Source organism: Delphinapterus leucas, chromosome 5 (assembly GCF_059928025.1).
Source record: "Delphinapterus leucas isolate spDelLeu-1000000601 "Yukka" chromosome 5, BTC_Dleu_Yukka2, whole genome shotgun sequence".
NCBI classification, from domain to species: Eukaryota; Metazoa; Chordata; class Mammalia; order Artiodactyla; family Monodontidae; genus Delphinapterus; species Delphinapterus leucas.
Window position 1 is genome coordinate 90,503,517 of NC_143133.1, and position 16,679 is coordinate 90,520,195.

Consider the following 16,679-nt stretch of genomic DNA (forward strand, 5'->3'; position numbering starts at 1 on the left):
ATCATCCTAAACATATGCTAATTTAATCTGCTTGTAAAAAGGTTTTGGACCCTATACATCTATGGTCAGTTGACTTTTTTTTTTTTTTTTTTCCTTTTTTTGGGCTGCACCACGTCGCTCGTGGGATCTTAGTTCCCTAGCCAGGGAGCAAACCCACGCCCTCCTCAGCGAAAGCATGGAGTTCTAACCACTGGACAGCCAGGGAATTCCCTCAGTTGACTATTCACGAGGGTTCCAAGACCATTCAACAGGTGAAGGATAATTTTTTCAACAGATGGTAGGGGACGACTGGATATCCACATGCAAAGAATGAAGCTAGACCCCGACCTTGCACTGCAAACAAAACTTAACTCAAAATGGATCAAAGACCCAACTGTAAGAGCTAAAACTGTAAAACTCTTGGATGAATACATAGGTGTTAAGTCCTTATGATCTTCAGTTACTAGTTTTTCTTAGATATGACACCAAAAACACAATAAAAGAAAAAATAAATTGGACTTTTTTTAAATTACAAACTTTTGTGCAGCAGAAAACACTACCAAAAAAGTGAAGAGGTAACCCATAAAATCAGAGAAAATATTTGCAAATCATATATCTGATAATGGCCGAATATCCAGAATATACAAAGAACTCTTACAACTCAACAATAAAAAGAAAACCCAATTAAAAGATGGGCAAAGGATTTGAATAGACATTTCTTCAAAGGAGATATACAAAGTTCCAATAAGCACATGAAAAGATGCTCAATATTATTAGTTATTAAGGAAATTCAAATCAAAACCATAATGAGATATTTCACACCCAGTAGGATGGCTGTAAAAAAAATTTTTTTTAATGGAGGATAACAAGCGTTGGTGAGAATGTGGAGAAATTGGAACCCTCTTACAATGTCAGTAGGAGTGTAAAATGGTATAGCCACTGTGAAAAAGCAGTTTGACAGTTCCCCCAAAAGTGAAACATCGTTTTACCATATGGTCCAGCAATTGCACTCCTGGGCATACATCCAAGAGAACTGAAAACATATGTTCACACACAAAGTTGTATATGAATGTTCATAACAACATTATTCATAACAGCCAAAAAGTGGAAAAAATCCAAATGTCTATCAACTGATGAATGGATAAACAAAATGTGAGATAGCCATACAATGGAATATTATCCAGCTATAAAAAGAAATAAACTGATACATGCTACAACGTGGGTGAACCTTGAAAACATGCTAAATGAAAGAAGCCAGACACCAAAGGCCATGTATCATACACGTCTATTTATACGAAATGTCCATAATAGGCAAATACATAGAGACAGAAAGCAGATTAATGGTTGCCAGGGACTGGTGGAGAAGGAACAGGGGATGGGGAGTGACTGCTAATCGGTATAGGTTTCTTTTTAGGGTGACGAAAACGTTCCAAAATTAGATAGCGATAATAGTTACACAAGCTTGTGAATATACTAAAAGAGCACGGAACTGCACGTTATAAATGGGTAAATTATATGGTATGTGAATTGTATCTCAAAAAAAGTAATAGTATTTGAAAAGGCCTTTGGAACAATGAGGAAACAGGTGAGGGTATACAGGACCTCCCTGGACATTTTTTTGTAACTCCTTGTGAATCTATAATTATTTAAAAATTTAAAATTTTGAAAAATAATACTTTGGGAGTAAGATTGCAAAAGCCTTTCTGTTCTAGACACTCTTCATTCCTTTGTGGCTACTTTGATAGAAGGGATAAGGGATATCATAACTATTATAATTCTTCCTATAAGAAGTTCTCATTCAGTTTGTCTTCATTCTTCTCTGCCCAACCCCTCTTCTGTAGGGACAGCTCATGTTGCTCAAATACTATCCTAGTTTCTGCCCATTTATAAGCACTGCCACTAATTTTGCTCCAAAAGCGCTTGAGTAGAAAGGTAAATAATCAGGGAGGAGACTGAAAGGTGGGAGGTAAAATACTTGCTGTGTCAGAAGTGGCGGGATAACGAGCGCCTTTACCTGAATGATCACTGTCTATGATCCTAAAAATGGTCTCCAGGTTGGATCGGTTCCGATACAGTGCTTCCAGCAAACTTGATTGTATATTCTGCAAGAAAAAACTCATTTTCCTTCTATCTTTTATGTTTAGGCTTCTCCTAATAGATAATTAACACACAAGCAACCCTGACAATAAGACTCTTGAAAGAACCTGAAGATGTTTTATGATCCCTCCACTCCAGCCCCCTTCAGCCTACTAAATAATCTGATGGTTTAAGAAGTACCTAGTCCATGATGAAACTGTTCTAAAATTGACCATGGTGATGGTTGCACATATCTGCAAATATATTAAAAACCACTGAACACTTTAAATGGGTGAACTGCATGATATATGAATTATATTGCAATAAAGCTGTTTGTTTTAAAAAGTACATAGCCCAAGGCCTCACATCCATTACACATAAGCATTTACCGAACAAACACCATTTTTTGTTTTTGTTTTTTTTGTACGCGGGCCTCTCACTGCTGTGGCCTCTCCCGCTACGGAGCACAGGCTCCAGATGCGCAGGCTCAGTGGCCATGGCTCACGGGCCCAGCCGCTCCGCGGCATGTGGGATCTCCCCGGACCGGGGCACGAACCCGTGTCCCCTGCATCGGCAGGCGGACTCCCAACCACTGCGCCACCAGGGAAGCCCACAAATACCTTTTTAAATAGGGGAAGCAGCATCATGTCAAGGAAATCAGTCAGACCTGGGTTTGAGTTCTAGTTCTATAGCTTAGAAACTCTATTATCCTAGGCAGGTTATCTAACCCTTGTGGCCAGTGTTCTCTCGGGTATGTTGGTGCTGATTATACCTACCTCTTGGAGGTGGTTCTGAGGATAAACTGGGGCAATATGTGTAGGTCACTTAACACAAAGTCTGACACATAGAAACTCAACGAATAGTTGTTTCCATTCATCTTCCTTTTGGGGTTCTCAATATTTGGTTGTTTATGATTCAAAGTTCTCCATAAGGGGCTTCACGGTCCACAGTATGCCTTCATCCACCATTTTCACACCCTTACCTCATGGCTGAATTGTTCTTTGGCCAAGTTTTTCAGCCAGGACTTGTACTCCAGCTTGTTATCTGTCAAGCTGCTCACCAGCTGTGGCCTCAGCATCCGCCATGGCAGTCCTAGATGCAACACAGACTCCACGGCTGCTGCCCAGTCACTCAGGGTGATTAGACCTGTAGGAAAGAGCTAACTTGTTGACTCATCACCTACAAATCTTTTATCCTGACATTCTTCTTACTATCAGTAGATAATAGAAGTAATGAGTACTGTCACTGTGTTTCTTGGTTATGGTAGAGTTGGCTGGAAAGTAGGGTTGCCAGATAAAATACAGGATGCCCAGTAGATCTGATTTTCAGACAGACTATAAGTATGTCCCAAATATTGCATGGGACATACTTATATTTAAAAACGATTTGTTGTCTATAATTCAAACGTAATTAGGCATTCTGTTTTTATTTGCCAAATCTATTTGGCAATACTACTGGAAGTCACACAAGACTCTTGTAAATAATATCATAAAACACTATATATATATATATATATATATATATATATATATATACACACACACACACACAATACATATACCCAGACACACACACATGTATACATAGCATTGGTTATTTCTATGTGTACGAAAAGATAGTGCTATGATTTTATGACTGTTACTGCTATTTTTTAATAGGGCTACATTGTAGTCAGTGTCCATTAGACATTCCACTGGGTTGAGAAAAGACAAAATTTCCAGCTTGGATAATAGAACGAGGAACAGACAAGCACACACTGAACAGTGAGAAACCGAATCATTGATCTTTTGTTAGTCTTGGACCCACTCTGGTAACCTGTCCCCCTGTTTCTTTTTGCTTAGTTCTGGCCTTGTCACCCTTCCCTGGACTCCATTTCTTTTCACCAGCTTTGTTTATATTTAGCTAAGTTCACGTTCTTCTAAAAGCTTAGAATTTATGCATTTAGGAACGATAACTAGGATGTTAAGTTGAATAAGGGAGGACGTCTTCAAAAAGGTCTTCTGGTCATTTAAACAAATATTTATTTGCTAATTACCTGAAACAGAGGGTTTTTTGGCCAGCTGCCCTCCTCTATGAATATTTCACTTGATTAGTCTTACCAGTCTTATCTTTATCATGCTTCTTAAATTCAACAAGAAGATCTGAGGAATGGGCAAATAACTTTTCACGTAGGGCTCTCAGAGCCGACTCCCCAACTCTGCTAATCCTGGGACAGGAGATGAAAAGGAACATTTTAAAACATTAGTATAGAATAAATAGTCTTGGATTTTTACTAGGTTTCTCCTCTCTCTTTCTTAATGTCTCAACCTTCAAAGAGCTCGTCTCTTTTTTCTCCCCAATGCTCTCCTGCTTTGCCCTGCTGTGCACAGATAGGCTCTGTCTGGGGAACGCTGCTGTCCTTCCCAGTGTAGGACAGTGGTTAGAGCAGAAGTTCTAGAGAAACACCACCTTTGTGGTAAAGTTATCTAATTATACTGTACCTCATTTTCTCCATCTGCAAGATAGTGACAAAAATGGTACCTAACTCACAGGATTATTGTGAAGATTAAATAAGTAAATTCATGTGAAGCACTTAGAAGAAAGCCCGGCACATAGAAAGCACTCATCAAATGGTATCTGCAAAGTATCACTAAGTTAGTTTTCTTATGCTTATTGGGTCAACAGGGTAATGCTGGGCATGGTACTTGGCCTAAAATGTGTTCAATAAATATCTGTAGTTGAATAAACAAGAATATAAAAAGAGATAAAAGGTAAATATGTACTTTGTCCTATGTCATTGAGGAAGCAGCCATTCTATAAATGATGACCAGATAACCTATCTTTTCAAGTGCTAAAAGTAAAAAAAAGGCCAAAACACAAACCAAGAAATCCCATTTTAATCACGTTTGATGAAAGTCTTCCTTGAAATTTAAGGTACTTAGCATAATGGTCTCCATAAACCCTCAGAAAAGTATGGGCTGCCTAAAATTCATCTCAGATTTCATGGGTATGTGAGCGTATGTGCTTTTTCTGGTGAGTTTGTTGTCTTATCAGAGGCTAAAAGAAGTATGGGACCCCCTAAAAGTTTAAGAACCACTGGTTTGAAAAGCATTTCAACTATTTCTGGTAAACTGTGCTCGTTGATGGTTACCATGCAGGGATGGAGTATAGCAATGGCCTTGAGAGCTGCCTGGATGCACAAGGCTCTCTGTCGCTACGTCAAGCAACGCATATTGAGCTCTGCATGGATCATCTGACTAATCCTCCAACACCCACTGAGGTAGGTACAACTATTATGCCTATTACAGTGTAAGTAACTAGCCCGAGGTCCCATAGCTAGTAAGGGGTAGGGCCAGAAATCAATGTTGACAAGTGGACTCCAGGCTGGCTAAACTACTATCATGAGACATGGGTTTAAACCAAAAATAAATGGATTCTGAATGAGGGTTCCTCTAGGAAAAACACTTGATCTTGAGTTGATGGACACTGAGACATCCATTATGGTTGTCAGAGACATTTTCCTCTTTACTTCTTAGTTCTCTATTGTGGTCCAAATAGTTGGAATTGTTAGACAAGTGACTTCTGCATAAATTCGGGGATGTTGTACTTGCTTTAATGCAATCAGTGAATATTTTTAAAAGGTGAGTGTTCTTTAATTATGGTATTAAAACATGTTATTTATAGGCTTCCCCACAGTGATTCCTTTTGTGGTGGGAACATCTAAATCACATGGAATCATGGTATTCCAGGTTCCTGGGGCTCACCCCTGGAGATTCTAATTTGGGAGGGATGGGATGAGGCTCCAATAAATGATTTTTTATAAAGCTCCAGAGATGATTCTGTAGCAAAGTAGGTTTCACTATCATTTGGTGAGCTTAAATTTTCACATAATACTTCTTTTTGAATGATGCTGGCTCTGATTGTGTAAAACTTGAGTGTTTAGTAACTCTTGAGTATTTAATAACTCGAGTGATTTAAAATAATGCACTTTTCTGGCACTCATACAAGGCAGATATTAAATATTCCTGTATTCTTTTCCCACTAGATTTATGCTGACTTTAAAAAAAATTACATTATTTCACTTTAAAAAAATTGTATTTATTTTTGGCTGTGTTGGGTCTTTGTTGCTGCGCACGGACTTTCTCTAGTTGCAGCGAGTGGGGGCCGCTCTTCGTTGCAGTGCGCAGGCTTCTCATTGCGGTGGCTTCTCTTGTTGCGGAGCACGGGCTCTAGGCGCGCAGGCTTCAGCAGTTGTGGTGCATGGGCTCAGTAGTTGTGGCACACGGGCTTAGTTGCTCCGTGGCATGTGGGATCTTCCCAGACCAGGGATTGAACCCATGTCCCCTGCATTGGCAGGCAGATTCTTAACCACTGTGCCACCAGGGAAGTCCCTATGCTGACTTTGTTTTGATTTCTAATTTAGTTTGGCTGATAATTAAAGAAGCTTGTTCAGCAGCACTGCAACTGTATCTTTCAGCAGCTTATATACTCCGGGGCCAGCTTCTCAGTGGGCAACAGCACTGTAGAGTTGTTAAGTATGTGGGTTCTGAAATACGGCTGTCTGGGTCAAGGCTTACTTTCACCACTTACTAGCTGTGTGGCCAATGGCCACTGATTTAACCTCTGTTCCTTAATGATCTCATCTATAAAACTGAAATTAGTAATGCTGTGTATTTTATAAGCTCATTGTGAAACAATATATAAATTCTTTACAATAACACTTAGTGTATAGTAAGCTCTCAACTAAGATTAGAACTCAGAATCATCTCAACAGAAACCATTTAAGTAATATTATATGCTCTCTTCCCAGGAAGAAAGGAGCATTGTTAACAAATGTGTGCACTGAAATCTATCTGCTAAATCCCTAGATAGTGAAAGAACCTTTGTCTGTGGTTGACCAGGTAACACAAACGCTTTAAGGATGAAAGAAAAAGGAAGAGTGACCCTGGAAAGATTTAGTGGCCTGGTATATGTATTTCACCCAAGACATACCCACGGAGAATAACTTCTGCAGGAAGCAAATTTGTCCCTTCCATTAATGATGGGTAGGTGGAGATTTTAGAGTATATGGAGGAGAAAGAAGAGGCCCTGTTGTAATGTCTATTCTAGGTCCTACTGCTGACACAGCTAAATTTTGAACTCTGACTTAGAATCTGGATAAATGTAATGACATTTGCACTTCAAAGTTTCCACAAACACTATAATTCTGTCTTTCTGAAAATCATTCATTGAAAAGTCTTGCCTTTGCCTCATGGTAAGCGTGTGGGTTGCCTTGTTAGCTTGAAACTGCACAATGTGTGGGGTCAAGGCCGGCCCTAGTTTGACATAGGCTCCTCTGTTACTGCCAACTTCGTAGTAGTTGGAGGCAGAAAAGATGGTTAACACCTAAATGAAAAAACAGGAAAGAGACGAGCATTCAGGTTCACTGAAGAGCTCTTCACCCTCAACCCTACAGGGCCCAACCCAATTTCAGGGGTGGCTGTTCCTTCTTGATCTCGTCTATGTTTTTTTTGTTTTGTTTTATTATTTTTTTTATCATCAATGCTAGTAGGGCAGGAGTTATGACTCAAGTAATAAAAACTTGAATTCTGATAGGACGTCCACAACATGTTTTCTTCACATTTTTATCCCAATCAAAAATAGCAGGGGTCATAGAAAACACTTCATTTGGTTCATCTCAGAGGCAAGCTAGGTCTGATTAACTGGGATGCCCATTACAACTAGCAGGCAGATCAGTTATTCAAGGTGGTGCGAAGCCTCACAGCAGAGTTTCCTTTGGAGTGTTGGGCCTGCTGAGATGTTCTGTGAAAAAAATTTCCATTGTCAAGACAATGGGAAATGCTAGACACTGTCATCTCTTCTTGGAGATTTACAATGAATAGAGGAAATTAAAGGCTCTCAGAAGTCCTGCAATAAAGAAACTTATACAACTGTTTAACATTCCTGTTAAACATTTCTTACATTAGTTGATGTCAAACTGTTTTCCTCAGTGTGGAAACCTGTAATTCTCCTGTAGAGTTGGTATTTCTGGGCATTAGGCTAAGCAAACATTGTAGGATTTGGAGATGCCCAAAGATTTAGACAGGATGTTAATTATGCTCCTGAGGAGACAAACAATCCTGAATGCCTGCCTGGGGCTCAGTGCAGAGATCCTGTTACCCTATAGTGTAGTTTGAGACCTGTGACAGTAAGCAATGTGACAAAGAATAGAGATGTGGCTGGGAAAACACTGGGCCATATTTCCATCCATGAAATGGGACCATATCTGCCCCTCACTTTCCTCTCAGGGTATTGGTAAGTGGTGGCCTCAATCAAACTTGGGGTTTTAGAGAGGCTACAAAAGTCAAGGATAAATGACTGTAAAGGACCTAGTTACTTTGGGCAAGTGGATAGCAAGTGGATAACAACTGCGAGGCACAGCTGATGGTGAAGAGCTGGGAGCCTTAGCTTATCTGTGTCTTGGAAGGGCAAAATGGACCGGACCACTCTTGCGCGATGGCAGAGGCCTGCCCACCTTGCGGCTGTGGCAGAACTCATAGCCCTCGGGTTTGCACTCGTGCGAGCGGATCAGGAATTGCAGATTGTATTTCTGTAGCAACCGTTCTGTCACGTTAGGCCCAAAATAACAGCCACCTCCTCGAATGGTGTTGGCCTTGCAGCCCTCCTGAGCCATGGGGTCACTCCACAGTATATCCACCACCTAGAGAGAAAAGGCATATTTTGCAAAAGGAGAGACTTGCATTTTAAAGTTTCAGTTCTAAGTCGATGTTGAGGTCCAGATCGATAACTCAGGGAGAATGTAACCCAGACTCACCATCTCTCTCTTGGAGGTTTGTAGCCTCAGAGTCACCTGCGATTCCTCCTCTTTCTCACCACCCTCCATCCAATCCATCAGCAATTCTGAATTCTCTCCTTTTCTTTATTGAATGAGGCATAAGAAGCTGCCATTTTTCGTGGGTCGAAAATGGTTGAACACCAATGAGTTCAGGTAGTCCTATTAGCACTACTACACAAGATCACCAGCAGCAGAATCTCCCACCTGGATTACAGGTCTCCCTGCCAAGGTCTTGGCCTGGGGAAGTAGCCCCCCTTCGGCTGCCAGAGTCATCTATTTCGGCAAGCACTGTGCGCGACTACTTAATGTCCGTTCTCCTCCTTCCTAGCTGACAGAACTCTTCCTGGGGTGTTTGGCATGGCAATGTGCCTGGCTAAATACTTGCTTTCGCACTCTCCCTTGCAGCTAGGGGTGGCCATGGGATGCAGTTCTGAAGATTTTGGAAAAGCCTTTAGTTGCCTGAAAACGGAAGACAGAAGCAGCCGATGTAGCCCTTCCGGCCTTGAGCCACAGCAGCCAACTGATAGATGTCAGATATATATAAAACAGCATCCCATAAACTGTGGCTGACCTTCTCAGCCCAGTGATGCTAGGTCACTAAACCAAGTTCACTCAGACGATACAGCCCACCTACTACATCTTCCCATCCTTTATAAAACTCCAAAGTATGAGTCATTAGGCAAATACCAATAGCCTTCCGGGGTGTTCTAACCCCAGGGAGGGAGAGAAAGAGGGGTGAAAAAACACCCCACTCTGGATTTACATGCAAGGAGGAGATTCGTTCGGTTTTTCTGAAATCCTTGCTCCTTCCCGAAGGCAGCCAAACTGCGGAGAGCAGCGCTGGCCACACCCACCTGGCTCCACTCCTCCTGAGTGGGCTCCCGCCGCCCCTCAGCTTCCGGGTCCGCTTCGGATGCCAAGGGCAAGGGTTCCTCCTTCTCCTTGAGCTCTGGGAAGCCCGCTTGCTGCCGACACCTCTCCAGCTCCAGGTCCACGGAGTGCCGCACCCAATGGGAGAGCTCCTTGGGGTCCAGGGGGACCCTGCAGGGGACGCTGGAGGAGCGCCCGGCTCTGTGGGCCTTCTGGGTGCTGGGGCAGAGGGGCGAGGTGGGGAGAGAGTGGCTTTGGGGGAGGAACCACAGGGAGGGTGTCCCGGCAGAGCTCGTCTGGTTGGCTTTTCCCTTCTCCTCCGCCTGTTTCTTATCCTCTTTTCTCGTTTTGCATCTCATGGTGGAAACAATCTAAAAATGTCCAGAGAAGATAACAGATGCTTCAGTGAAACGGTTGGTGCCTCTCACTGTTGTGGCCTCTCCCGTTGCAGAGCACAGGCTCAGCGGCCATGGCTCACGGGTCCAGCCGCTCCGCGGCATGTGGGATCTTCCCGGACCAGGGCACGAACCCGCGTCCCCTGCATCGGCAGGCGGACTCCCAACCACTGCGCCACCAGGGAAGCCTTTTTGAGCAGCACTTTGGCATCAAGTCAGTGCTCCCCACATTGGGCTCCATGGATTGTCCCGGCAGTGACAAGGTCAGCAGAGAACTACGAGTAAACCCTTTAAAAGCTTTTATAGCAATTGGATACGGCTGTCATTCAAGCACGTGATCACTGGGCTTATATTTTTTGTTTGTATTTCAGTTTTCTAGTCATTCACATTTATTGTATTTTACAAAAGTATCGATCTGTGACAAATTAGACATTTATGAAACCTGGTCCTCCACCACAGATCACTGGAAAATGCTAACCTAGGTCATTGTTTCTAGGAACCTAGTGATTTTTAGACAGGATGGGAAAGGGCACCTCTCAGGAAGGACAGCCCTTATCGACTTTCCTATTGTTCCACAGACGCAAAAACAAAGGAGAAGGAATGCAGCCTATGGCTGAGAAATGTTGGAATGGGAAAAACTTGATGCTTACTGTGGGAGGGACAGCACTTACTGGGAGTTTACAGGAAGTGCTATCTTGTCTGCTGAGGAAGGACAAGGGAGAGGAAGGAAGGACCTCTTTTCAGCCTGGACCTAATCGGGAAGATACTCTTCTTGCCAAAGGGACTGAGTGTGGTCCCTCTCACTGCCTCAGAGTCATTATGGTACTGGGACCAAGCCAACAATGTAGAGGATACAAGCAGGAAGAATTCTGATCATGAGAAAGAGAGGGCTCAGGCCACAGAGCAGAGCTGGGGCATCCAGCCAAAGGGAGAGAGCAGCCATTCCCGGGATGCCTGAGTGCCACCGTGAAGACTGAGGGCCACAGTGTTCCACAAGGACATCAAGATAAAGGTCTGATTCACAAGAGGAATTCTGTGCAAGTGTGTAATCAAGGAGCAAGAACTTTCTGCAAATAGGTCTAAGGGCTGATGTACAAGAAAGCCACGTCCTGGTGTAGACTGACTGTGGGCGGGAACAAAGACGGACACTCAGAGTGGCTCGGCGGTAACTGACTGACGTTTGAAGAGGGATCCAGATGGAAGAGAACAGAACAGAGGTTCTTCTCTAACGTTGGACAAGCGCTAATTACTTCCTAGGCAGTTCCAGCCCTGGGCGTAGAGAGGGAAAGTCCACAAAATGTGAGTGGACTCATAACCACCTCCTTCTCTCCTCAACTGTCTTCTTGCCAACTCACAGCCGAGGGCCAGTCCATCAGTCCCGCCCTTACGATGCTCAGGTAACGTTATAAGGATGTTATCTGCTTCAAGAGGCATCCCTAGGGCTTCCCTGGTGGCGCAGTGGTTAAGAATCCACCTGCCAATGCGGGGGACACGGGTTCAATCCCTCGCCCGGGAAGATCCCACATGCCGCGGAGCAACTAAGCCCGTGCGCCACAACTACTGAGCCTGCGCTCTAGAGCCCGCGAGCCACAACTACTGAGCCTGCGCGCCTAGAGCCCGTGCTCTGCAACGAGAAGTCACGACAATGAGAAGACCGTGCACCACAATGAAGAGTAGCCCCCGCTCGCCGCAACTAGAGAAAGTTCCCGCATAGCGATGAAGACCCAACGCAGCCAAAAATAAATAAATAATTTATTTTAGAAAGAGGCACCCCTAACTTTTATTCTTAAGGGGAATAATAGTTTTAATATGTATTGAGCCTTTTCCAAATAGGTGCTATCCTTGGCCCTTTATAGGAATTCATTGATTAGGCCTCACACCCCTATGAGATGTCATCTTCATAGTTTTGCATGAAGTCATTGATTAGCCCTCACCTCCCTATGAGACAGCATCCTTACTTATAGTACAGGTGAGAAAATTGAGGCACAAGAGATACTAAGACTGCACCAGGACTGAATCCAGATATCTGACTCCAGAGCCCCTGCTTCTCCAATTTTCTGAAACTGTGGGTAATCATTAGTTAAATCCATTCCACCTATAACCTGCCTTCGCTAATCAAGGTTGTTTTAATTGTTGCTACAGAAGACTTGAGTGTCCTCCAAGCAGTACACAGCCTAAATAAGACGCTTGCCTGTGTTGTTTTCCGGGAACTTGGAATCAGCTGTGTCTAGTTCGAGCTGAGCTGATTAAGACTGGAGGGGACCACTGACCCTTCAACTAGGCATGCACTAGGGTATTATTAGTGCCCCTTTGAAGGTGGAGAGGCCTGTGTAGCCTGGTTACACCTGCCCAGAACCATGATTACTGCACCTTTTTCTAATCACCTTTCCCCACACTCCTCACACCTCAGATGCCCTGCTGCTTTCTCCTATAAATACATTGAGCACCTTGCCTTCAGGGAGGCAGATTTGAGATTTGTTCTCCCTTTCCTCCCTTGGCTGCCTTGTCAATAAACCCTCTCTTTGCTGTAAACCTCAGTGTCTCAACATTTTGGCTGCTATGCTAGGGCAAAAGGAACCTAGTTTGCTAACAAATATGGCAAACCAGCCAGGAGGTAAGTCCAGATGGACCTTTTGGCTGTGGTTGGTTGGCCCCTTGCAGTATTGAGAGCCTGTGGGTGAGTCCAAGCAGCTCCCTTGCCCGTTTTTTCCAGGGACCATCCTGTGGGTTTCCCTGGTGAGGTGCTGCTGACCTTCAGTGCTGAGTTTTGCAGCAAGGAGACAGTTTTGGGGATTTGGGGTTGGAAGACGTCTTTGGGTGAGTAACCTTGTTAAAGAAATGCACCTGTGCCTAGATTGTTTGGCAATTCTGACCACCATACCCGGGTTAAAGGCCCGGGGCTCTGGTTTTTGGTTTTGTTTTGGTCTTGTTTTGTCCACGTCCACCTATGGCTGATAGTCTTAAGTTGCTAAGGATTGGCAATTGGGGATTCAACTTCTTGGTGACTGCGGCAAGGACCCTTGGAAAAATTTCACTGCTGTGACTACCTGGAAGCAAAGCCTCTCCAAAAGGGGAAATATTAATTCAGTTCCCCCTTGCAGCCCTCTAGGCAACGTTCTCCAAAACTGGGAGACTTTCAGTTATAAATCCATGGAAAAGGTTTTTTGTTTTTATGGGGTTTTTTTTTGGTAACACTGCATGGCCACAATATCCTTAAGACCCTGGAGCAAAACGGTCTGAGTGGATCCTTGAATTACAGTTTTGCAACTAGATTTTGTAAATGGGAAGAAAAATAAGGTGAAATAATTTATGTATGGTCTTTTATGTTATTGTATCAGAATATTGATATGTTATTGTAAGATTATGGTCCAACAGGAAGGGAAGACAAAGAAACCTGTTTTGCTTGATTCTAATGAAAAGGAAGATGACTTGCTATTAATTCAGTCGAACGCCGCTTCGACTGCTCCTCCCCCACCCTTATATGATGGTGCTGCTGTTCTTTCATTGCCAGCGCCTGAGTCACAGACTCAGGTTCATCCCCACCCCTACCTCCCCGCCCCCGTTAGATCCAGAAGTAGGAACGGTCCTCCCCTCTCATACTGCGTACTGATCAGGGTACTGTTTGGCCAGGGAGCTACCCAAGCTCAGGTGGGGCAATATCTGTTAAGGTATGTCCCGGTTGTGGGTGTGAATGCTGAGACCGGGCAGCCAATGGGACTGATCTGGGTCCACTCCCCCTTTTCAGCTTTAGATGTATTTAATCAGAAGAGTATGCCAACTTTAGAGAGATGACCCAAAGGGAATGGAAAATCTTTTTTCATCGATTTTTGCAACTCACAGCCCAACCTGGGCAGATGTTCAAGATGTGTTAAATACCTTCCTCATTTCAGAAGAACTGGACATCTAGAATGGTGCTGGATAAAGCTAGGGAGGAGGCATATTGGCTTCATACCGAAACCCCTGGCAACCGGGTACGGGCTGCAGCAAGCGTAGCTGTACCAACAGTGGATCCTAATTGGGATGTGAATGCTGGGGATAGGCCAAAACTGGAACGTTACTGAGATTCCATTCTTCATAGCGAAGAGGGGCACCAAAACAACTTTTATTGGCCAGAGCACCCCCAATATACAGAAGAAACTGCAAAAGATGGAAGGGGCTTTAGGGATGCCTATGTCTCAGCTTGTTGAAATTGCCTTTTTTTAATGGCAGAGACCAGGTTCGGGAGAAAAGGGAACAACAGAGACGGAAACGACAGTCCATTCTGCTGGCGGCTGCCTTAACACAGGCAAGAGCTGGATCAATTCAAGGACCCACACAAGGGACTCAGCGCAAGTTAGGCGGCCCCAAGCTTCCACTCGAATGGAGCACCCCATAGTGGGACCCCTCCAGTGACACTGGAAAAGAGTGTCCCATCCTAAATAAGACTCTTGGAGAAGGTAAACAACAAGTGGCACACCAGATGCCCGAACTGAGAATGAGTGACCAAGAATGATGGGGCCCAGGGTTTCCTTTAAATCCTGTCAAAATCTATCAGTATCTCTCCTACAGAGTCCCCAGTGATGATGAGGGTGGGAAATCAACTTTCAGGTTTTCTGACCAATTTGGGGCCACTCACTTGGCTTTTAAATACCCAGCTTTCTAAACTTGCTTCTGAGATTGTGTTTTAGTAACTGGGGTGTCTGGAGAAATCTTGAAAAAGTCTTTTCTCCTGCTGCTAGACTGCCAGATGGGGAAAACCCATCTGAAGTATAGCTTTCTATACATGCCTGAATACCCCATTCTCCTTCTGGGATGAGATTTACCAACTAAATTTACTGCCAAGGTTACCTTTGCACCTGGACGAATGGGTATTAAAGTATCACCAGAACAGGCTTGCGCACTGCAGGCTTTATTGCTCTGACCTTAAAGAGGACAGCTAGCAACGATTCTGGATGAGATACTGCAGGAAGTGTGTCTGGAGGTATGGGCAGATGGGAGGCCAGGGAGAGCAACGATGGCTAAGCCTAGACAGGTTAGACTTCACTCTGGGGCAAAAATTCCAAACTTAAAGCAGTAATTGTTAAAGGAGCAGGCAAAGTGTGGAATGCAACCCCTGTTACTGGCCCTCCTTGAACATGATTTAATACGCCCATGCCGTCACCTTGTAATACTCCAATTTTATTGGTCCAGAAACCAGGCACAGATGAATATCGGTTTGTGCACAACTTAAGAGCAATTAATCAAATCGTAGAAGATATTCATCCAGTGGTCCCTAACCCATATATTCTGCTCACTACTTTGTCCGGAGATTTTTGTTGGTTTACTGCATTAGAGTTGAAGGAGTCCCTTTTTTTCTGTATACCCATGAGTTTTGAATCCCAAGAGTCGTTAGCTTTTGAATAGTAAGATCTAGATACAAAAGTTAACAGTACCATTGGATAGTACTTCTTCAGGGATTTAAAAATTCCCCCAGAAGGGACTTCCCTGGAGGTCCAGTGGTTAAGACTCCATGCTTCCACTGCAGGGGGCGCGGGTTTGATCCCTGGTCGGGGAACTGAGATCCTGCATGACGTGCAGCATGGCCAAAAAAAAAAAAAAAAAAAAAAAAAATTCCCCCACAGTATTTGGAGAAATCCTGGCAAAAGATCTGAGGGACCCTCAACTAACTGAGGGAGCCTTGATGCAGTATGGGGATAATATTCTGATTGCTAGTAAGACAAAGGACACCTCAGACCAGAATACGGTTTTGACTTTGAATTTGTGGTTGAATGCGGCTATAATGTGTCCAAGAAAAAGGCACACATTTTCTGCCCTCTGTCAAGTATTTGGGTTTTGAACTCTCACAAGTGCAGAGAGACTTGCCCCCTGACAGAGGAAGCTCTAGTCAGGGTTGCCGTTCCCACTGCCGAGAGACAACTGCAGGGATTCCTAGGAATGGCTGGGTTCCGCCTCATTTGGATCCCCAACTTTGGACTCATTGCAAAACCCCTTTAGGAAGCTCTTAAAGGAGGAGACAGTGGATCTCAAGACTGGACTAGGGAAATGCCATAAGGCATTCCAGTTTATCAAAGAAAAACTGCTAACGGCCCTGGCTTTAGGTCTTCCAGATAACATCAGAAAGCCCTCTGACTTATTTGTTCATGAGAGACAAGGAATCAGCCTTGGAATCCTGACTGACTCGGAAACTGGGCAGCATAAGGAGGTCTGTTGCATATTTCTCAAAGCAGTTAGATACAGTTACTAAGGGATAGCCAGTTTGTCTTTGGGCTATAGCAGCTACCTGTGATCTTTTATGAGAAATTTACAGTAAAACAACCTACCACTGTGCATACCCTTCACTGTGCACTTCTCCTAGAACAGAAGGGAGGATATTGGTTAACTTCAGGAAGATGAGGAAATTATCAGGCTATATTATTGGATAATCCTAATGTCTCCACCCTGAATCCTGCCACTTTGTTCCCAATTAATATTGAAGAGCCTATTCAGATAATTGCACAGGGCTATTCCAGCCATCTAGACCTGACGGACCAACCACTGGAGGACCCACTCCTTGAGATGTTCACGGA

General features: G+C 43.9%; 1 protein-coding gene across 2 annotated transcripts in view; it reads right to left on the reverse strand.

Moving 5' to 3' along the window:
• The window catches only part of PPEF2 (protein phosphatase with EF-hand domain 2), a 77,299-nt gene that overhangs the window by 16,921 nt on the left and 43,699 nt on the right, over positions 1-16,679 (reverse strand). For both annotated transcript variants that reach the window (XM_030764035.2, XM_089912061.1), the window contains exons 12-17: positions 9,724-10,110; positions 8,549-8,734; positions 7,277-7,419; positions 4,155-4,261; positions 3,038-3,201; positions 1,994-2,081 (exon numbers count right to left, since the gene is read on the reverse strand). In XM_030764035.2, the coding sequence (XP_030619895.2) occupies positions 1,994-2,081; positions 3,038-3,201; positions 4,155-4,261; positions 7,277-7,419; positions 8,549-8,734; positions 9,724-10,110 (1,075 nt within the window). The remainder of the gene's footprint in view (positions 1-1,993; positions 2,082-3,037; positions 3,202-4,154; positions 4,262-7,276; positions 7,420-8,548; positions 8,735-9,723; positions 10,111-16,679) is intronic.